General features: G+C 42.1%; 1 protein-coding gene across 4 annotated transcripts in view; it reads left to right on the plus strand.

Moving 5' to 3' along the window:
• LOC118391081 (dual specificity tyrosine-phosphorylation-regulated kinase 1A-like) overlaps positions 1 to 21,686 on the plus strand; it is a 59,046-nt gene extending 37,360 nt beyond the window's left edge. For 3 of the 4 annotated variants that reach the window (XM_035782081.2, XM_035782080.2, XM_035782083.2), the window contains 10 exons: positions 9,374 to 9,570; positions 10,321 to 10,440; positions 10,772 to 10,960; positions 11,289 to 11,436; positions 13,539 to 13,825; positions 16,249 to 16,395; positions 16,788 to 16,928; positions 17,114 to 17,417; positions 17,733 to 17,857; positions 18,046 to 21,686. In XM_035782081.2, coding sequence (XP_035637974.1) covers positions 9,374 to 9,570; positions 10,321 to 10,440; positions 10,772 to 10,960; positions 11,289 to 11,436; positions 13,539 to 13,825; positions 16,249 to 16,395; positions 16,788 to 16,928; positions 17,114 to 17,417; positions 17,733 to 17,857; positions 18,046 to 18,648 — 2,261 coding nt within the window. In that variant the 3' untranslated portion in view covers positions 18,649 to 21,686. The remainder of the gene's footprint in view (positions 1 to 9,373; positions 9,571 to 10,320; positions 10,441 to 10,771; positions 10,961 to 11,288; positions 11,437 to 13,538; positions 13,826 to 16,248; positions 16,396 to 16,787; positions 16,929 to 17,113; positions 17,418 to 17,732; positions 17,858 to 18,045) is intronic. The other variant, XM_035782082.2, reaches the window with a different exon arrangement.
• The last annotated feature ends 997 nt before the right edge of the window (positions 21,687 to 22,683 follow it).

The following is a 22,683-nucleotide window of genomic DNA, read 5'->3' on the forward strand; positions in this document are numbered from 1 at the left end:
TTGATTGGACATGATTTGAAAGACAGACCCCTGTCTATATAAAGTTTCACAGTTGACAGTGCATGTCAGTGCAAAAAAACAAGCCATGAGGTCTAAGGAATTGTCCGTAGAGCTCCGGGACAGGATTGTGTCAAGGCACAGATCTGGGGAAGTGTACCAATTTGTTTTTGCATCATTGAAAGTCCCCAAGAACACAGCGTCCTCCATTATTAAATGGAAGAAGTTTGGAAACACCAAGACTCTTCTTAGAGCTGGCCGCCAGGCAAAACTGAACAATCAGAGGAGAAGGGCCTTGGTCAAGGAGGTGACCAAGAATACAATTATCACTGACATGGCTCCAGAGTACCTCTGGAAGAATCTTCCAGAAGGACAACCATCTCTGCAGCACTCCACCAATCAGGCCTTTATGGTAGAGTGGCCAGACGGAAGCCACTCCTCTGTAAAAGGCGCATGACAGCCCGCTTGGATTTTGCTGAAAGGCACCTAAAGGACTCTCAGACCATGAGAAACAAGGAAACCTGGCACCATCCCTACGGTGAATCATGGTGGTGTTAGCATCATGCTGTGGGTTTGTTTTTCAGAGGCAGGGACTGGGAGACTAGCCAGGATCGAGGGAAAGATGAATGGAGCAAAGTACAGAGAGATCCTTGATGAAAATCTGCTCCTGACCGCTCTGGACCTCAGACTAGGGCGAAGGTTTACCTTCCAACAGTACAATGACCCTAAGCACACAGCCAGGACCAAGCAGGAGTGGCTTCAGGGCAAGTTTCTGAATGTCCTTGAGTGGCCCAGCCAGAGCCCTGACTTGAACCCGATCGAACATCTCTGGAGAGACCTGAAAATTGCTGTGCTTCTCATCCAACCTAACAAAGCTTGAGCGGATCTGCAGAGAAGAATGTGAGTAACTCCCCAAATACAGGCGTTCCAAACTTGTAGCGTCATACCCAAGAAGACTAGAGGCTGTAATTGCTGCCAAAGGTGATAAAAATATTAAAAAATATATTTTTAAAAATGTAAGTACTGAGTTATGGGTCTGAATTAGAGGTCGACCGATTAATCGGAATGGCCGATTTAATTGTGGCCGATTTCAAGTTTTTATATCACTCGGTAATCTGCATTTTTGGACACCGATTACATTGCACTCCACGAGGAGACTGCGTGGCAGGCTGGCTACCTTTTACGTGAGTGCAGCAAGGAGCCAAGGTAAGTTGCTAGCTAACATTACACTTATTGAATAAAAAAAACAATAAATATTAACATAATCACTAGTTAACTATCATGGTTGATGATATTATTATTATATTATATTATTATATTACTAGTTTATCTAGCTTGTCCTGCGTTGCATATAATCGATGCGGTACCTGTTAATTTATCATCGAATCAAAGCCTACTTTGCCAAATGATTGACGATTTAACAAGCGCACTCGCGAAAAAAGCACGGTCATTGCCCCAATGTGTACCTAACCATAAACATCAATGCCTTTCTTAAAATCAATACACATGTATATATTTTTACACCTGCATATTTAGTTAATATTGCCTGCTAAGATTAATTTATTTTTACTAGGGAAATTGTGTCACTTCTCTTGCGTTCTGTGCAAGCAGTCAGGGTATATGCAGCACTTTGGGCTGCCTGGCTCGTAACGAATGGTGTGAAGACCATTTCTTCCTAACAAAGACAATAATTTAATTTGCCGGAATTGTACATAATTATGACATAACGTTGAAGGTTGTGCAATGTAACAGCAATATATAGACTTAGGGATGCCACCCGTTAGATAAAATACGGAACTGTTCTGTATTTCACTGAAAGAATAAACGTTTGTTTTTGAAATGATAGTTTCTGGATTTTATCATATTAATGACCTAAGGCTCGTATTTCTTTGTGTTATATTATAATTCTAGGATTTGATATTTGATAGAGCAGTCTGACTGAGCAGTGGTAGGCAGCAGCGGCTCGTAAGCATTCATTCACTTCCTACCTGGGAATATTGAAGACTCATGTTAAAAGGAACCACCAGCTTTCATATGTTCTCATGTTCTGAGCAAGGAACTTAAACATGAGCTTTTTTTACATGGCAAATATTGCACTTTTACTTTCTTCTCCAACACTTTGTTTTTGCATTATTTAAACCAAATTGAACATGTTTCATTATTTATTTGCGACTAAATAGATTTTATTGATGTATAAAGTTAAAATAAGTGTTCATTCAGTATTATTGTCATTATTACAAATATATATATAAATCGTCTCATTAATCGGTATCTGCTTTTTTTGGTCCTCAAATCGGTGTCGGCGTTGAAAAATCATAATCGGTCGACCTCTAGTCTGAATACTTATGTAAATGTAATATTTCAGTTTAAAAAATAAATAAATGTGCAAACATTTCTTAACCTGTATTTGCTTTGTCATTATGGGCTATTGTCTGTAGATCAATGAGGGGGGAAAAACTATTTAATTAATTTTAGAATAAGGCTGTAAATTAATAAAATGTATATTTAGCCTTGTGTTTTATGTTATTGTCCTGCTGAAAGATGAATTTGTGTCCCTTTGTCTGTTGGAAAGGAGACTGAACCAGATTTGACCTGTGCTTCACTCTACCGACTCAGTTTCTTTTTATATTAAAAAAAAAAACTCCTTAGTCCTTGCCTGTAATACGTGATGGAGCCACCACCATGCTTGAAACTATGAATTGTGGTACTCGGTGATGTTGTTAGATTTGCCTCAAACATACCGCTTTTCAGGATAAAGTTAATTTATTTTAGTGCCTTATTGCAAACAGGATGCATGTTTTTAAATTCTGTACAGGCTTCCTCCTTTTCATGCTTTGCATTGTGGAGTAACTACAATGTTGTTGATTCATCCTCAGTTTTATCTTATCACAGCCGTTAAACTCAAACTATTTTAAAGTCACCATTTGCCTCGTATTGAAATTCCTGAGCGGTTTCCTTCCTAGGAAGGACACCTGTATCTTTGTAGTGACTGGTTGTATTGATACACAATCTAAAGTGTTATTGATAACTTCACTATGCTCAAAGGGATTATTCAGTGTCTGCCTTTTTTACCCATCTACCAATAGGTGCCCATCTTTGTGAGGCATTGACTGGTCTTTGTAGTTGAATATATATTTGAAATTCACTGCTCAACTGAGGGACCTTACAAATGTCTCTTTATGTGTGGGGTACAGAGATGAGGTAGTCATTCAAATCACAGTCAGGTCATATAGAAACAAATGTGGCAAATCAATGAACTTTTTTGTCCTGAATACAAAATGTTATGTTTGTGACACATCCAATACAACACATTACTGAGTATCACTCCATATTTCCATATTTATCAAGCATAGTGGTAGCTGCATCATGTTATGGGTATGCGGAGAGGACCAATGTTCCCTCTAAGCTGCGTGCGGGCGTGCAGTAGCCCAGAGACAGAAGAGCGCAGAAGAAATATCAGCCCACAGAGAATGAGATTGAACGTCACTCAACTTTCTACCGTTTTCCCTGTTAGTTAACACTATCAACGTTTCCCTTTTCTGTGGAAATTGTGATCGAATCAATGCAATATTAGCCACTTTCAATGCAACATACAGAAACAAAAGGAACTATGCAAGAGATTGTTGTAGGCAGAACGTATCAGAGAAAGATTCTATTGTGGGGCATAACCAATCAGAGCTACAGTAGGCCTATATTCCAATAGACCATTGCCATATATGGATGAACTGGACTGTGTTTACAGCTGTGGTCGTGAGTAGATACGCTTGTCTTGAGATCAACAGAAAGAGCTGCATGTAGCCACGTGTGCACATTTTGTTCATATCCTTTGCTAGTTAATGAGTTATTAGCCCAGTTATAGATAATTTGTAGACAGCCATATGGGAGTGATTGCTTCCTACAAGACCACAAAATGTTCACTTTTATAGACCTCTTTGAAAAGCCAATCCGGTAAAGAGCCTTTTTTCTTTCTTAAATTGGCAATGTTGTATTTTGAGACAGGCTTGAATAGACTAAGTAGCCAATAGGCAGAGGGTAGCATAATTTGTCTGATTCTGTGTAATAATGGTATGGGAATAATAAAGCATTTTATTTTGTAAAGTGGTTTCTTGCATCAAACATTTTCAGTCACCTTGTCTGAAGGACTGGGCCACTCAAGGACATTCATGTTTTCTTTTTTAGGAGATCGATTTCCTCTTCTAGCTTAGTTCACGCTAATATTTGAGGTCACTTAGACATGTCCTTGTTTTTAAGGACACACCTCAGATATTGCCACTCCTCCCACCTCACCGCAACTGAGTTGATGTTACAGGTAAATGCCAACCATGCTGCAATGGTTGGAAAATGCCAAAGCGCCAGGTATTACAATCCAAAATTGGCAACTAATGTGTGTTTCACAATAGTGCTGCCTTAACGCTAGCCAAAAATAGAGCCCTCAAGTCTAACTGTTTTAGTTAGTTGTAGCGACATAAGGAGCTCTGCAATGCCGTCTTGCCAGAGTAAGTGAAACATATTTGAGTAGGCTTACTACTCCTTGACATTGATTAGCTAATGGTGTGACAGAACAGCACTGCTCATCATTATTTTTGGGGCTGCAGGTAGCCTAGAGGTTAGAGGATGACCAGTAGTGGAAAACTTGCTGTTTCAAACCCCGGGTAGAGCTGGCACAATTATTGGATAATCGTGCAACTAAGAATTATGGACAATAACCGCAAACCCGAAAATATTTATCATCGCTTTAATACCTTAATTTTAGGAGAAGGGAGAATTCAACTTTTTATTCAAGCAGTTTACCGAATAGCAGTTAGTTTTTACATGAAGTAGGTAAAATTGGTAATCATTTTACGAGCAGAATGGCACAGTTGGGAGGAAAAGCTTAATTTCCAAAAGTTCCAAGTGGCCAAAACCATTAATTTTTGTGACGTGGATGTCACCAAAGAGGTGCTGTATTCATTTTGTATGTCGTAGCAAATTTTCAAAGATGCATTACACTTGATTTATTTTGTTTGTAAAAAATTACAATTATGACAACTGTGCAATTTGCATAACAATTAATCGTTATCCAAAATTCCAGAATCGTCCCAGCCCTGACATCAGGCCTGGTGTAAAAAGTGGGAATTGATCTGGCACTTAGGACAAAAGTATCTACAAAAAATGCTAAAAATGTATTATCATATTGAAGGCAGAAATGCGTAAATAATGTACAAATAAATAAATACATTGATGAACAGACACCAGGTTTGACTCTTAGGCTAAGTTTGTTTGTGTAATTATGAAACTCCTCCCGTGATCGATGAATCAATGAAAACTGCTGTAGTTTCAATTGACCTCTGGTGGACTATAGCTCAACTCCACTTTAGTTGGCACTGAACTTCGGCCCAGTTTTGAGGGAGAATAAGACATGGCCTCACCTTTTCTGCTTTTTTCCCCTAGATTACACCTGCCTGTCAAGAAAAAAATGGAATGCCAGTTTACTGTAAAAGCAATCGTAAATGTGCTGCCTCAGCCCGGTTGAATTTCCCAACAGCATACTCATTCTGTCTAGTAGAATCAACCAAGCGAGCTTTAAATTGTGCATTAATGTATTTTGCTGAGATTGTATTGAAGCTGTCCAAAATTCTCCCCCAGAAATACAGTAGTGTATATTGATTCTCTATTAAAAGGAACAATAGCTTAGACTAAATCTTAATAGGAAATATTTCAACTGTGTAGTCACCATGACTGTCTTTTTATTATTAAATGTTTTAATGCTGTTATTCATGATGTGTTGTCAGAAGCAAATACATTGTGTTCTGGGATTATAAACTTAACTCAAGATTTAGTTTTCTAAATATAATTTCATTCTGGTTACCAAGTTCATAGTATCAGGAAAAAAATATTCAGAATATGTCACTCTTTCCCATCACGGTTGTGGTACTCGGCTCCACTCCCTTATCTTAGATTGGACGTTGGCTAGAGCTCTGTTCTTGGAGACTCTGGCTCCAGGTTCTAAACAGCTACATTCATTTCATCCAGCAAATAATGTGTTAAAAAAAGCCTGGAAATCTGACAGTGATTTTCCCATTTCTTGTTTATTACTTGTTTTCCTATTGGACAATAGAGCGGAGCACTGCCCTAGCAACAAAAGTATGGTATTTGCATACTGTCTTCTGATTGGGCAAGCCGGAGAAAGCACAAGCCAATCACACAGTTTCTTCTTGGTGGTAGGCTATGCTAATTAGGTACTGTTGCTGGGGTTCAGAAGGCTGGTTACTCTCTGTGATTCTGCTGCATTGTGTTGCCTGGTGAGAGACGTTGATAAATGAGTACTTAATGATCTGCAGAATTCCCACTCACTGCAGACAGACTGAGATTTCAAAATAGAACTGAGAAGATTCGATTACAGGGCTATAGGCTTGCTTTCACTGCTGAGTTGAATCAGTCAAGTAAAACAACTGATGCAACTGGAATGTCTTTGCTAATATCTGTCTTAACTTCTTATTTTTTTACCCTATTCCTTTTACATTTTTGAATGCCAGATACATGTGTACATGCCATATAATTATTTTTTACATGTGATGAGACATGAGATTTTACTGTGTGTGAATGCTTTCAGTAGACATCATTTGGGAAAGTGTTCAGTCAAAGCACCAATATTTTTGGGGAGAATTTACCGAACCTCAGAAGTCCTTAAAGGTAATCTGAATTAATGACAAAATAGGCCACATCTTTTTAGCTGGTTTTGATCATATTAAAAATGTAACCTTGTGATATACACTGAGTGTACAAAACATTATGAACGCCTGGTGTTTCCATGAGACTGACCAGGTGAAAGCTATGATCCCTTATTGATGTAATTTCTTAAATCCACTTTAATCTGTGTTGATGAAGGGGAGGAGACAGGTTAAATAAGGTTTTTTTTAAGCCTTGAGACAACTGAGACATGGATGGTGTATGTGTGCCATTCAGAGGGTGAATGGGCAGGACAAAATATTTAAGTGCCTTTGAATGGGGTATGTAGCAGGTGCCAGGCGCACTGGTTTGTGTCAAGAACCGCAACGCTAAGGGTTTTTTCACGCTCAACAGTTTCCCGTGTGTATCAAGAAGGACATCCAGCCAACTTGAGAACTGTGAGAAGCATTGGAGTCAACATGGGAAGCATTGGCGTCAACATGGGCCACCATTCCTGTGGAACGCTTTTGACACCTTTTGTTCTTAATGTTTTGTATACTCAGTGTATATGTGTAATGTAACTCAAGCCTGTATTTAAAGCTATATTTCTTAGTCAACCCAGCAGCAGAGCCCCACCACTGTCCCAGAGATCGACACAATTGTTTTAAGCATATTTGAAAGCTATAGGTGTATGCCAACAACTGCAATTTAATAAATAAATAAATAATGCAATTTTATATTTTGGGTTATCATAAGGTAAGACAGTTGTACTAAGGTTGTGGTGTGGGGGCATATGTTGTTAATTTACATGACCATTACACAAAATTAAGTATCCCAGATTGTGCCTTCAATGACTGCTAAATAACACTACTTGGAAAATCACACATTTCCTATTTATTTATCTGGGGTAATATGAAGCAATGTTCACACCAAGCACTATTCTGTTCGAAAGCTATTTAATTGTGTGAGATGTGATTTGATTTTGTAGTCATTAGTCAAAGAATATTGCCTACTTGATAAAAGCATGACCTTTTTTAAATCTGCTTTCACTTTTTGAAACGCTGCCTCAATCTTTCATTTTGAGTATTTTGGCAGTTCTTTAAGTTCCTTGACTACAGCAATAGGGAAACTGAACAGTAATTGCAGCAGCAGGGATTAGAAAAATATAATCCAGAGTGATGTGTTGAAAGATGACGTTACCCAGGGATTTAAGGGGAAAGGTGATGTCCGATGGCTGTTTATAGCATCAGACAGCATCTCATTGTGCTCGCTCTCTCTCTCTCTCTCTCTCTCTCTCTCTCTGTCTCTGTCTCTGTCTCTGTCTCTGTCTCTGTCTCTGTCTCTGTGTGTCTGAGCAGCTTTTGGGAATGAGTTGTGTGTGGTGACGCAGCGGTTTCCCAGCCCTCAGTGTGATGAGGTGGTGGAGGGGAAGAGTAGGTAAAAGGCAGGCAGGTCTGAGTTCGGCTGATGCTCCCATCTTGATGCTGAGTCACTAGCCAGCAGACGACTCAGACTGAGAGGGTCCAACTCACTGAGAGCCTCCACAGCTCCCCTCTTCTTTGATTTAACCTGGTAACCCTGACTAAAAAAGCTTAATGCACAAACCTTTCCACATGAGCCCTAGCTATGTTTAATTTCGCCGTGAAACTGACTGCTAATCATTCCATTGACTTTTTGCTGGCAAATCTCTCCAGCTATTTGAGAGACCATCTGGAGTGTTGGTGAGAGCAACCTTGTGACAAAAGCATGGCTGTGTGGGCTGTGTCCTCCTGTTTGGGATGGAACCTGATCTGAGGGCGATGGAGCAAAGACTCCAGAGAGTCGCGCAGTGCTGTAGGACACATTAGACTCTGTCGTCATCATCATGTGCTGCTGCTTTTTTGTGATCTGATTTCATCCTGCATGACACTGGCCAAGGAGCAACTCTCCGTACAACAGGACAGAGAATGCCACAGTTTATCTTTACAAAGCAACTCGGGTTCATTTATTGTGATTTGAATTTTGTGTGGTGTCTGGGTATTTTAGGATTTAATTTCAAAAGCTATCTTTAGAATATTTCCTGGAATATATCGTTTCCTTCAAAGGTCTCATATGCCATGAATCCAGATGAGACTCGTAGAAAACTAAAACTGCCATTATTCATTCACAGTTCATTGACATTTTAAATGCACTGGCAATTGTCAGCTAGCTATTTGGGACTTTGTACTTTTTTGCCCTGGAACACTTTGCTACAGAATTTCTTTAATCAGCTTTGGGGCTTTTGTAATAGTTTCCCCAATCAATTATTCACTTAATATCTGGTGAACAAGGGATTCTTTTTTTTCTGGCCATCATGCAGGGATGTGATGAAGTAGTGTGCGGGTATTACATAATCTCCCTGCCATGGTCCTTTTTGTAGTTTTTTTTTCTTGTCGGTAGGTTTATGGTGATGCTTGTTTTCATGTATGCATTTTGGGTCGTGTAGGATGCTATCTTCCGAAATGGCTACAACTTTCTGAGAAATGGGAAGTCTGATGATGGTAGCCTATGGAATAATCACTGGTAAAAGAATGATGGAAAAATACTTGCTCTAGTATACAAACACTGATTATTCCAAACATAATTTCTTAAGTTGTATTATTTATTTAGATGAACAACGTCGCAAGGGTTCACAATGAGATTACTGAGAATGGGGTCTTGTGAGAACCTATTGCATGTGTGTTGATCAGCAGGTGTCCCTCTCTTTCAGGAGGAGAGACTTCAGCATGCAAACCTTCATCTGTCCGGCTTGCCCCCTCGTTTTCGTTCCACGCTGCTGGGCTTCAGATGGCTGCTCCCATGCCCCATTCACACCAGCAGTACAGTGAGCGGCACCAGCAGACAACTGACGAGTCTGTGCCGGCTCTGCCCTACAGCGAGCAGGCGCAGCAGTCTATCACCAGCCAGGTAGACACAAAACACACGGTCATTCACGTGTACAATTACACGCACACTGATGTACACAATCATACCGACACACACACACACACACACATAAGCATGCACTCATACTCACACACATTGACATAAATACACACACACAGACCAAAAACATCCCCTTGCACACAAAGTGGTGCTAACCCCAAGCCCTGTGGCCTGTGCCTGCCTTACACAACACCGCTTGTGGTTGGCCTTTCTGTTCCTAGCAAAGGGCACTTCTCAAAATGTATTCCGACCCTGCGTGAGGGGTTATTCTTATTGTACAGGGAACATCACGGCCTGCGTGTCCAGGACAGTGGACTAATAATAAACAGTGTGATTTTCCACTTGATTTTATTACTGGCGACAGTTACCAAAATAAGCTGTGGGGGGGCTGTCAAACACGCCCATGACCTCGGTGTACAGTGGCTGCTGCCCACGTGTGTGGGTCTCTGATATCAGGCCCTCAAAGCTCAAATGTAGGTCCACTGCACTGAGTTCCCTACGTGATAGTTTAATCCTACTGTATATTTCCCCCATGTGTGTCAATCCTCCCACTTCAGTATGGTGAACAAATGACATCATGAATAGCAACATTTGCTACATAAAAACAGATGCACTTGAAGGTAGCTGAAGACGGGTGATCTAATGAATCGTTTTGATGAGATAGACAAGGTGAGTGTGTCTGTGTTTCTGAAAAGGTGATGTTCTCTGTGTTTGGTGCGTCTGTGTTTTAAGGTGACCCCTGATGTTGTCATGTTACAGAGGCGCATGCCCCAGTGCTTTCGCGACCCGTCCTCGGCTCCCCTGAGGAAGCTCTCTATTGACCTGATCAAAACCTACAAATGCATCAATGAGGTAAGTTCCACCACTCTCCCTCCGCCACACACTACACCTGTACCTGGAACTCTGGTCGCTCAAGGCCGGGGGGGCACACACACACGCACACGCACACGCAAAAGGATGGATCACTACTCAGAATTGTTGTTATTTCATAAAATTTTCGTGGACAACACAACTGGCAGGCCTGAAGAAGGTAGAATCAGGCCTGCACTGAGCCACTTAAATTTGAATGAAATAGTTACAAGATCCAATGCGATCTCCAACTTGTACTGCACAGTGTTGGTTAGGGCCTACCTTTTTAGCAACCAACCTGATGTGTAATCTAGTAGGAACACTTTGTCGGCAGGTATACTATGCAAAAAAGAAGCGGAGACACCAACAGGGCCAGGGCGACGACTCCAGTCACAAAAAGGAGAGGAAGGTCTTCAACGACGGCTACGATGACGATAACTACGACTACATCGTCAAGAACGGGGAGAAATGGATGGACCGCTACGAGATCGACTCCTTGATAGGCAAAGGCTCATTTGGACAGGTGAGTCTCATGATGAAATGTATTGTCAACTACCAGTGGAGCAGTTTCCAAGCTTACCTAGACATGGTCATTAAGATTGACATTTTATTTTATTTTACACATGCTTCGTAAACAACCGGTGTAGAATAACAGTGAAATACTTAATCGTATGTTTGATTTAAAAAACGATGCAGGAGTGTTTAAACATACCTCTACAGTGTGTGTGTGTGTGTGTGTGACTGAAGAGGCTTTGATAAACCAGAACCCCACCCCCCGTGTTCAGTGCACGCATTTCCGCCCGGCTCATTGTGTTTACGATGATTTGTGTTTGGCTTCCCTCTCTCTCCAGGTTGTAAAAGCATATGACCGTGTTGAGCAGGAGTGGGTAGCAATTAAGATCATCAAGAACAAGAAGGCTTTTCTAAATCAAGCCCAGATTGAAGTGCGGCTCCTCGAGCTCATGAACAAACATGACACGGAGATGAAGTACTACATAGGTGAGGCCGGATTCCCCTTCTTTCTATACACCTTTCTCTCTCCCTCTTCTCTCGTTCATGCATTATTTACCTCCAGCTAAGAGATCATATTTATTAGGTGGTCAGGGCTCTAAATAAAACATTGGTAGCACTGATGCTACCAAAGTATTCAGACCCCTTGACTTTTTCCACATTTTGTTACGTTACAGCCTTATTCTAAAATGGATGAAAGTTTTTCCCCCTCATCAATCGACACACAATATCAATAAAGGCAAAGCAAAAACAGGTTTTTATACATTTTTGCAAATTGATTAAAAAAACCGAAATATCACATTTACTTAAGTATTCAGACCCTTTACTCAGTACTTTGTTAAAACACCTTTGGCAGCGATTACAGCCTCGAGTCTTCTTGGGTATGACGCAACAAGCTTGGTACACCTGTATTTGGGGAGTTTCTCCCATTCTCCTCTGCAGATCCTCTCAATCTCTGTCAGGTTGGATGGGGAGCGTCGCTGCAAAGCTATTTTCAGGTCTCTCTAGAGATGTTAGATCGGGTTCAAGTCAGGGCTCTGGCTGGGACACTAAAGGACATTCAGAGACTTGTCCCGAAGCCACTCCTGCGTTGTCTTTGCTGTATGCTTAGGGTTGTTGTCCTGTTGGAAGGTGAATCTTCGCCCCAGTCTTAGGTCCTGAGTGCTCTGGAACAGATTTTCGTCAAGGATCTCTGTACTTTGCTCCATTCATCTTTCCCTCGAGCATGACAAGTCTCCCAGTCCTTGGCGCTGAAAAATATTCCGACAGCATGATGCTGCCACCACCATACTTCACCGTAGGGATGGTGCTAGGTTTCCTCCAGACTTGACGCTTGGCATTCAGGCCAAAAAGTTCAATCTTGGTTTCATCAGACCAGAGAATCTTGTTTCTCATGGTCTGAGAGTATTTTAGGTGCCTTTTGGCAAACTCCAAGTGAGCTGCCATGTGCCTATTACGGAGGAGTGGCTTCCGTCAGGCCACTCTACCATAAAGGCCTGATTTGGTGGAGTGCTGCAGAGATGGTTGTCCTTCTGGAAGTTTTTCCCATCTCCACTGAGGAACTCTGGAGCTCTGTCAGCATGACCATCTGGTTCTTGGTCACCTCCCTGCCGAGGCTCTTCTCTCCCGATTGCTCAGTTTGGCCGGGTGGCCAGCTCTAGGAAGAGTCTTGGTGGTTCCAAACTTCTTCCATTTAAGAATGATGGAGGCCACTGTGTTCTTGGGGACCTTCAAAGCTGCATAAATGTTTTGGTACCCTTCCCCAGATCTGTGCCTCGATACAATTCTGTCTCGGCGCTCTACTGACAATTCCCTAGACCTCGTGGCTTGGTTTTTGCTCTGACATGCACTGTCAACTATGGGGCCTTTATATAGACAGGTGTATGTATACCTTTCCAAATCATGTCCAATCAATTGAATTTACCACAGGTGGACTCCAAGTTGTGGAAACATCTCGAAGATTATCAATGGAAACAGGATGCACCTGAGATCAATTTCAAGTCTCATAGCAAAGGGTCTTAATACTTATGTAAATTAGGTATTTGTTTTTTATTTGTAATAAATTTGCTAGAAAATGTTTTAAACCTGTTTTTGCTTTTTCATTATGGAGTTTGTGTGTAGATTGAGGGGAAGAAATCCTTAAATCTATTTTAAAATAAGAATAACATAACAAAATGTGGAAAAACTCAAGGGGTCTGAATAATTTACAAATGCACTGTACATACACTTGACTTCTGTTCAACTTTGTGATGGAGTATTTACCATAGAAATACCAGAAAGACCCCAAGGCATCTTGTTGTTAGTGCGCAATCTACTTGATAGACACATTGGGGCATTTTTCGGGGGTGACACCCCATTTGAAAATGTGTTTTACTCCAGGATGAGGCTTAATCGGTGTCTGGGAAACAGGCCCATTGACATTAGCCTGTCAATGACAAGAGTATCCAATTGCCTTGTGTATGTTTAACATCACTAGTATTTCGTGCAAATCCACCTCACCAACACATGCGCATTAGTATTTTTCTTCTCTCTCTCTTTTTCTCTCTCATATCTCCTCTCTCTTCTCCTTCTCTCTCTCCCTCTCCCTCCAGTTCACCTTAAGCGCCACTTCATGTTTCGGAGCCACCTGTGCTTGGTGTTTGAGATGCTCTCCTACAACCTGTACGACCTGCTGCGGAACACCAACTTCCGCGGCGTCTCGCTCAACCTCACACGCAAGTTTGCCCAGCAGATGTGCACGGCTCTATTGTTCCTGGCCACCCCCGAGCTCAGCATCATCCACTGTGACTTGAAACCCGAGAACATCCTATTGTGCAACCCCAAGAGGAGTGCCATCAAGATCGTGGACTTTGGCAGCTCCTGTCAGCTGGGACAGAGGGTGGGTAAATGAGGATGTTGTTTTTTCTTGGTTCATGTGGTGAATATTTAGATCTGACAGGCCATAGAAAAAGTATTGGATCAAACTGACTAGGGATGTACGATATATCGGTGAACATATCGGAATCGTCCGATATTAGCTAAAAATGCCAACATCGGGTATCGGCCCGATGTCTAGTTTAACCCCGATGTGCAAAACCGACGTGCATACCTATATAACGTAGGTACATGACGTAATGACGCCACGTAAAACACAGCATTCCTAACCTAGCCCACAATGTATGCTGTGTGGATCGAGCAGTCAACAAGTAATTTGAAAGAGTAAGAACATTTCACTGAGACAACTCAAAGGGGGATTCCATTAACGGCAAGATAATGGAGTTCATTGCCCATGACAATCAACCGTTCTCTGTCATGGGTGAAGTTGGCATTCGCCGACTGGTTGAGCACCGGTACACATGTTGCCCTACTGGAGTAGGCATACTATGGAACGCCGTTTGGGTCTTTGTGTGTGAAAAAATATACACTTGACGCGTCAAATAACAGTTCTATTATAGAATGTTGTGTGTTCTGAATATGCAGGTGCAAGCCCTGTCAAAGCTGTACAGAAAAGTCTGTAAACAAGCAAACACCGGCCATGAACGATGTGTTTACAATACCGCATTGGTAATAAAGCATTATTTGTTTGAGCGCAACTTCTGGGGCTTCTACCCAAAGCTAACATTATAAGCAGCCAGCTAGCTTCATCTGGCTAGTGAGTCTCGACCGGACCGTGTTGTGAAGCTAGCCACAATAAGGATTATGCACAATAGTGGAATTTGTAGTTTGCCTTCAAAATATAAAAGTAATGCAGAAGGTTACAATTGGTGGAATCATGCCATATTTAGATTAGATAATGTTAAACAAGGTTGGAATGTGAAACAATGAAATGGGGTATCAGTCTACTCTGTGACACCCAGGTCACAGAGCAGGTCTACAATTTTACCTCTGATGTCCTTACACAGTTCTCTGGTCTTGGCCATTGTGGAGAGGTTGGAGTCTGTTTGATTGAGTGTGTGGACAGGTGTCTTTTATACAGGTAACAAGTTCAAACCGGTGCAGTTAATACAGGTAATGAGTGGAGAACAGGAGGGCTTCTTAAAGAAAAACTAACAGGTCTGTGAGAGCTGGAATTCTTACTGGTTGGTACTGGTTGGTACTGGTTGGTAGGTGATCAAATACTTATGTCATGCAATAAAATGCAAATTAATTACCTAAAAATAATACAATGTGATTTTCTGGATTTTTGTTTTAGATTCCGTCTCTCACAGTTGAAGTGTACCTATGATAAAAAATTACAGACCTCTACATGCTTTGTAATTAGGGAAAACCTGCCAAATCGGCAGTGTATCAAATACTTGTTCTCCCCACTGTAGATTGGTCCGATCACCATTAATCAAATAAGAACCGTCTTATAAATTAGGGTTATTTTAGATGATGACAGCTAGCTAACTATATAGCTAGGTAACTATAGCTACTGAAACAGGTTGTCGTTTTGCTATGTTTTTGGGGAAGAGCATTGTTTGCATCCATGAGCTACCTAACTTATTTTTATGACCAGCACTGTAGGTGCGCGAGACAACTTTACCAGCGTCATAGCATACGTATCGATGAATCGGTGTGACATACAAAATACGAGTGATTATTGTAATCAATGTCTAATAACTACATAAAAAAATGTATAAACGCATGATTGGTCATCAAGCTTATTTGACACGTGTGTGTAACCTTTATTTAACTAGGCAAGTCAGCTAAGAACAAATTCTTATTTTTCAAAGACTGCCTACCCCGGACGACGCTGGGCAAATTGTGTGTTGCCCTAATCGGACCCCCAATCTCGGCCGAATGTGATACAGCCAGGATTCGAACCAGGGCCTGTAGTGACGCCTCTTGCACTAAGATGCAGCGCCTTAAACCGCAGCGTCCATGTGTGTGTTATAACTATTTAACTGTACTTGAATGCTTATAAGGCTGCTAAAAAAAATGGTATCGTCTTTTTTTTGGCAAGGAATATATTGGTATCTGCCAAAAATGTAATGTCGGTGCATCACTAGTTGTGACCCACTATGGATTCTGTATTTAATGGATTAATTTATTATTGGATAGATGGATTGGTAGAGTATGATGTGGAAAGAAAATTAACAAATGTTTATTTGTGTGGAAAAGATTGCACATTACATGGCCTACCCTACACACATGATGACATAAGTACCAAATTGTAGCAACCCGTTATCCTCTTCTAACCTTGAGGGAACAACCACTGTAACTAACAAACTTTATTTCTGCTGAAAACCTGCCGTCTGTTTGTCTTTATAGTTGACCTCCTACAAAAGGAGAACATAAATGCCATGTCCTAACAGCCGTGAGCCCTTTCTTATCACTCAGATCTACCAGTACATCCAGAGTCGGTTCTACCGATCCCCAGAGGTGTTGCTGGGCATGCCTTACGACCTGGCCATTGACATGTGGTCCCTGGGCTGCATCCTGGTGGAGATGCACACCGGAGAGCCCCTCTTTAGTGGGGCCAACGAGGTAGGATTTATGGAATGAAATGATGCAGTCATAATTTGGGATGATATAACTTGTCAGATTATGCTGTCCTGCAACATTATTGTGCTCATGAGAGATTTTCAGTTTTTGCCATCATGAAGATGGCAGGCATAGGGAGTGAGAACCTTATAATGACCAACAGAGGGAGCTGTGATGCTTTTTAACTTTTTAGTAGTAGACATGACTCAACTTTTCACCTATTTGAGTTGTTTTAGTTTTGAAAAATGTTATGTTATTTCTATGTTTTATCAATATTTGTGTATTTTAAAAAAGATCAAGGTTTTTAAACTCTGAGGAACAGGCAATTTAAAATTCCAGTACAGTCCCGAAGAGGTTAAGATGTTGTTCTCAATTATGTCTTCCTGATTTTTCAGATTGATCAAATGAACAAAATAGTGGAAGTGCTGGGCGTCCCTCCCAATTACATATTGGACCAGGCCCCCAAGGCCAGAAAGTTCTTTGAGAAGATGTCTGACAGTACGTGGGGCGCAAAGAAGACCAAAGATGGCAAAAGGGTGAGTTCAACAAATCACTCTGTCAATTATGTTGTGTTGTGATGTCATAACTCTTCTTTGCAATAGTATGCATCCTCCTAAAGTTTCTGCTCTGTGTGTGTGTGTGTGTGTGTGTGTGTGTGTGTGTGTGTGTGTGTGTGTGTGTGTGTGTGTGTGTGTGTGTGTGTGTGTGTGTGCGTGCGCAGTATAAGCCGCCGGGTACGCGGAAGCTGCACAGCATCCTGGGTGTGGAGGCGGGGGGACCTGGGGGGCGGCGGGCAGGCGAGTCTGGCCACGCTGTAGCCGACTACTTGAAGTTCAAGGACCTAATCCTGCGGATGCTGGACTACGACCCCAAGAGCCGCATCCAGCCCTACTACGCTCTGCAGCATAGCTTCTTCAAGAAGACGGCGGATGAGGGGACCAATACGAGCAGCAGTGTGTCCACCAGCCCAGCGCTGGAGCAGTCCCAGTCCTCGGGAACCACCTCCAGCACCTCCTCCAGCTCAGGTAGGGAGAGCACTGCAGCTGCGACGCTGCTAGGAGAAGTGGGTGTTCATGTTGAAGCTTTAGCATGATGTTAGACCCGTGTCTCTGTCCAATCCTGGGGGAACCCCAGGGTGTTCACTTTGTTTGTTCTAGCCCAGCACACTGGGAATCCCTCAGGAATGGATTTCAAACCCTGGATCAGGCATGATGAAATGATAGCAATGAACTAACAGCTCAGGTACAGTAGTGCAGCGCCATCAGGCAGAATGGAACTGTCTCAAAAGTTCAACATTAAAATTGAATGTCAACCTGCTTCTGTTTGTCTCTTTCCTGCAGGAGGGTCATCTGGCACAAGCACTAGTGGGCGGGCTCGCTCGGACCCCACGCATCAGCTCCGGCACAGCGGAGGTCACTTCAGCGCCTCCGTGCAGGTCATGGACTGCGAAAATCTCTGCCCACAGGCAAGTCACACAAACACACACACACTATTGCTCCTGGCCAACTTACAACCATTTGAGCTAGATGAGTCCCATAGCCACAGGGGAAGTGTTGGGTTCTCATAACATATGTGTGTTTATTCAGACAGAGTTAAATGACCTCTTATCAGTTGTTAGTTACTCAAACTGACTGTGTTGTTGTTGTGCGTTAGGCGAGGCAGCCGTTCCCTCCCCCCTTGGGCTGGGCTGGTGGCGAAGGGGTGCAGACTGTGACGGTGGAGACCCATCCCGTCCAGGAGACCACCTTCCACGTGCCTCCCCAGGCGCCCAAAGCCATCCACCCTTTAGCCCCTGGCAACATCTCCTCCACCCATCACCACCATCACCACGGACACCATCACCATGGACACCATCATCCTCATGGACAGCAGGGCCTGCCAGCACGGCCCCGGCCCCGCCTATACCGCTCCCCCACCAACAGCGCCTCCACGGAGAACTCCATGGAGGTGGTGCACGGCCACCTGTCCATGACCTCCCTGTCTTCCTCCGCCTCCTCCTCCTCCACATCTTCCTCCTCCACCGGGGCCCAGGGCAACCAGGCCTACCAGTTGCGCCCGCTCCCCACCAACGCAGCCTTGGACTTTGGTAGGAATGGGAGCATGACCATGGGACTGGGTGCCTTCTCCAACCCCAGACAAGAGACTGGAATGGCGGGCCACCCCACCTACCCCATGGGAATGAGACAGGGCATAGACAGGGAGGAGTCGCCCATGGCGGGAGTCTGTGTACAGCAGAGTTCTGTAGCCAGTTCATGACTAAACTGAGAATGTTTTTTTTTTTTCTATTTGTATTTTTTTAGGTGGTGTTTTTTTTCAACAAAAAAGTGCATAGAGATCAAAAAGCTGCTTATAATTAGAGGGGCGATTATCACCGCTACCACAGTACAGAACCCATCATCTCTCCAACTACTCTTCCCCATGCCACACTTGGGTTTCTCTATTCACTTTGGTTTTCAAATGGAATTTTTGGATTTACCATTTTCAGTGTTCACAGGGAATTACAGATTTTTACTACAAACTGTCTCGCATTGCATACTTCACAACAGTACTGAAACACCCATACGTTTCATATTCACCTCTCACTTGACTGCATGGTTTGCATTATTCCTTGTTATTGTCAGCTGAGAGCTTAGAAGTGTGTGGTTAGAAAATTACGTGGCCCTCTTTTGCCAACGGCAATTTAGTAAAGAAATTGCTACAGTACCATAACACTTCCAGCAACTCCTATCCACACATTTGCCTTTTTTCCCCTGTCTTAGGCAAGAATTATTTTCTCTTTTGTACTTTTTGTTCTCATTTGAATTTCTCTGTTCTGTTGTGCAATTCCACCTGTGAGTTGTGAGACCTGTAGAGTTGCAGAGGAATGAAGCATTATGCAGGGGGGTTCCGTCCCGCTGGGCTTGTCCGTGTCACTCTTTCTCTGTTTGAGATGGGTGCCGATGCGTACTGTGGGCCGGCGCTCTCTAGCCGAGGTCAACATGTGTGCAGCTGGGCAGCAGAGAGCTGGGAGGCCCCAGAGCAGTGAAGGTGGGCCCTGACCAGGTCCCTGGAACAGGGCCACACTGACGAGATCTACTGGGGATCAGTAGCCAGGGCCGGTCCTGCCCAAAACGAAAGTACAGATGTCCGGGCAGTAGCAGTTTTTTGAGATAACCCTTTGGCCTTATGATTTTTTTGACTCTGAAATGAGGGTGGGTGAAAGAAGCTGGACATTATCGTGTAAATGAGAAAATAGCTTTCCTGTATTTTTGAAGTATGGATAAAAACAAAAAAATCTTTAAAAATTTAAAATAGGAAGAAAAGGTGTTTTTGAGAATGCTAATTTAAGAGGCCTTTAACTAAAATGTATGACTTGCAAGGCCCAGTGATTGCAGGGCCTTGCAAGTTCACCGTGGTGTTTTTGCAAGATGGATGGAATTAGCTACGACTGTGTCCCTTCCTGCTTTTTACTTGCTTTTCTTTGCTTTGTTTCTTCAGCATGTGGTTCCTCCAACAGAGCTTCTGCACAAATGTCTTCGGTTCTTCTTGAAAATGAAAACATGCAGAATTTTATGTGACTGATTTTTTTTTGTCTCACAATTATGCTGTGAATTTTACAAAGATTTATTTTCCCTTTTGATAATTTATTGTACCAAAGCTGTTTTTTATAGCACATAGATGTCTGTAACAAATAATGTAGCAGTTCTGCACTTTGACACAAGGTGTATCAAGACCTTTTTTAAATGTCAGTAAAAATGGCTGTATCTATTGCTTTAGCAAAACTGGAACTGTTGTTGAACTCAATACATTTACTGTTAGCTGTATCCTCGACAGAATTGGTTGTAAGGTTCTCAAAAAAAGACAAAAAGACAAAAACAATCTCTCATTGGTATAACTTTTTTCCCCGTTATCAAGGACTTGAGGGACAATAGATGCCAACGCTGGTTGCTACTCTGCGGGTTCCGGAGTATCAGTATGGTGGCTATGAGTCGAGGCAAGTCCTCGTATTCATGAGTCGAGAGGGAAAAAATGTTAATAACTGCATTAATCCTTCAATTTCAACCTGGGATTTAGAGGCTGTTTCAAACATGCCTATCTATCTGGGTAAAGCTGCCTTAAAATGACTTTTGGCAGTCTTCACGGTAGTAGCTAAAATGGTACCGCTTTTCCCCCCTCAATTTTGAAGCAACCCTATTTGACCTAGCTAGCAGAGGCACTGTACACATCCACATGTTTAGATGGTTTTGGAGATGGGGTACTGCTCAAATTCACGTGTTTGACTGAAGCTCTCACCATGGGTGTTAAATCCAAAAGGAAACTAGTAGGGATGGATGGAGTGAGAAGTGAGCCCTGTCTGCTGGAGCGTCATACTCCAGTCTCCTCGTGTGATGCCAGAGGATACGAGAGAACTGGCCAACGTTTTGTACCAGTTGCAAATGGAACGGGGCGGCAACAGCTAGAGGAAAGGTGTCCATGACAACACAGGCTTCAGGTGTTTACTTTTCAACCCCATTTTAATAGTTGAAATAGAATTTATGTATATATTTATATTTTTTTAATAAAGGAAGTTTAGAACTCACTACTTTTTTCCTAATGGTATTTTGAGTACATTTAAGTCAATGTGGAGACCATGCAGTGGAAGTTATTCTGTGATATTAGTCAATGGGTAACAGTGCTTCCAGGCCAAAGTAGTTGACAATGCCAGTACAAATGCAAAACTTGTAGGGTTTAAATTTAAACAGGACAATAGATATGCATACCTTAAATATTATAGACAGGGTATAGTGTGTGGGTGTATGTCTACGAACCTGAATGACAGCTGTGTTTTTAATATATAACAAATACATAAGAAATGATGTGCGTATTACAGGAACTAATTTAAGTTGCATTAAAATTGGCATAAGCTTCAACCGTGGGTCCATTTGAAGTCAGGCTACTGATACATGTGTGTGAAAGCCATGATCGTCACCATATAACCAGTCAACAACCATCCAACGTTTACTCCCAAGTGTTCAGTATAATTTCTGCTCTGCTCCCTGTTTCATTCAAATAAAAAAGCTTTGTCCTACTTGCCACCCTTTATTTTCTGTCCCCCAGTCTGATTTTGAGTGATTGACAACATAGTTTGGTTACAGGACATCTGACATGCACTGTTAAGTTTAAACGGCATGGGGAAGTACCTGTGTCCACAGATTGTAAGATCTAGTCAATACTTGCTGTGTATATGATGTTACAAAAAGATACAAAATGGACAAGCTCTTTGTATTATATTCAAGCGGTCGTATGTATGATATAAAAAAGTTAATTAACTTGTACTGAGTCTGTTCTTTTTATTTCCTTTTCACTGGGTAACAGAACTAACATTCAATCACAGTAGACCTGTCTAGAATGCCAACCCAAGCATTTTAACTAGTCTAGTTCCCATCATGACAATTTTATGCTTCAGTAATGAATGTAATATTAAAAAGACCCAAATCCAAGTATGTTATGTCCAAATCTGAAAGTATCAAAAATGTATTGTGAAGCTCAACAAAGTCACTTTTAGATTTTTGAACATGCGAAAGATGCTAATATCAGGCCCGCGACTTGCATGGGATATGTGCCACAGATGCTAAAACGTTAGCTAGCATGTGGAAACTGCGCCAGGGAAACTATTAGTTGGTTACAGCGAGCAAATACGACCATCACCATCAATCATAGTTAACACGTTTTTAATGTTATTCCGCCATTGCCACACATACCACATCGATACAGAAACTAAACCAAAGCATGGATTGCTATCCCTTTTGACACAATGGCATTGAACGTGTGTTAACCAGATGTGTATATAAAGCATTGGTGTTAACCCTTCTCCCCACTTGGTCCTTTGATTGTTATGAAGGGATTTCCATCCTTAAAAATTTAGAAAAGTCACAGTGGCACTGAAGAACCAAGTAGAACAGAATGTTTAGACACTGCAGAAAGTGAGACAAAATGATGGAAAGACCCAAGCCCCTTCCTTCCCTTTGCAATCATTTTAATACTTGCTTGCTGTGACTTTCATGCCAGGTAACTATTGTATGATGTCTGGTGAAATTAACATTTGATACATTTTGCAGCTGCTGTTTTCTTCCTGCTTGATATACTGTAGAGCGGCATCCTCTTTTGTGACACCTGTGAATTCATGTATTTGGTGTAATGATTAAGGTGTGGCAGACAGCAGGATTGTACTGGTGTTAGAAGTGGGATAGCGCTACTGTAAGGCCATCGGAGGTGTGCCCAGGTGTTATCGACTTGAGATAGTTACGTGTGGGAAGGAAAGGGGTAGTGTAA

The sequence above is a fragment of the Oncorhynchus keta genome, chromosome 12 (assembly GCF_023373465.1).
Source record: "Oncorhynchus keta strain PuntledgeMale-10-30-2019 chromosome 12, Oket_V2, whole genome shotgun sequence".
Classification (NCBI taxonomy): Eukaryota; Metazoa; Chordata; class Actinopteri; order Salmoniformes; family Salmonidae; genus Oncorhynchus; species Oncorhynchus keta.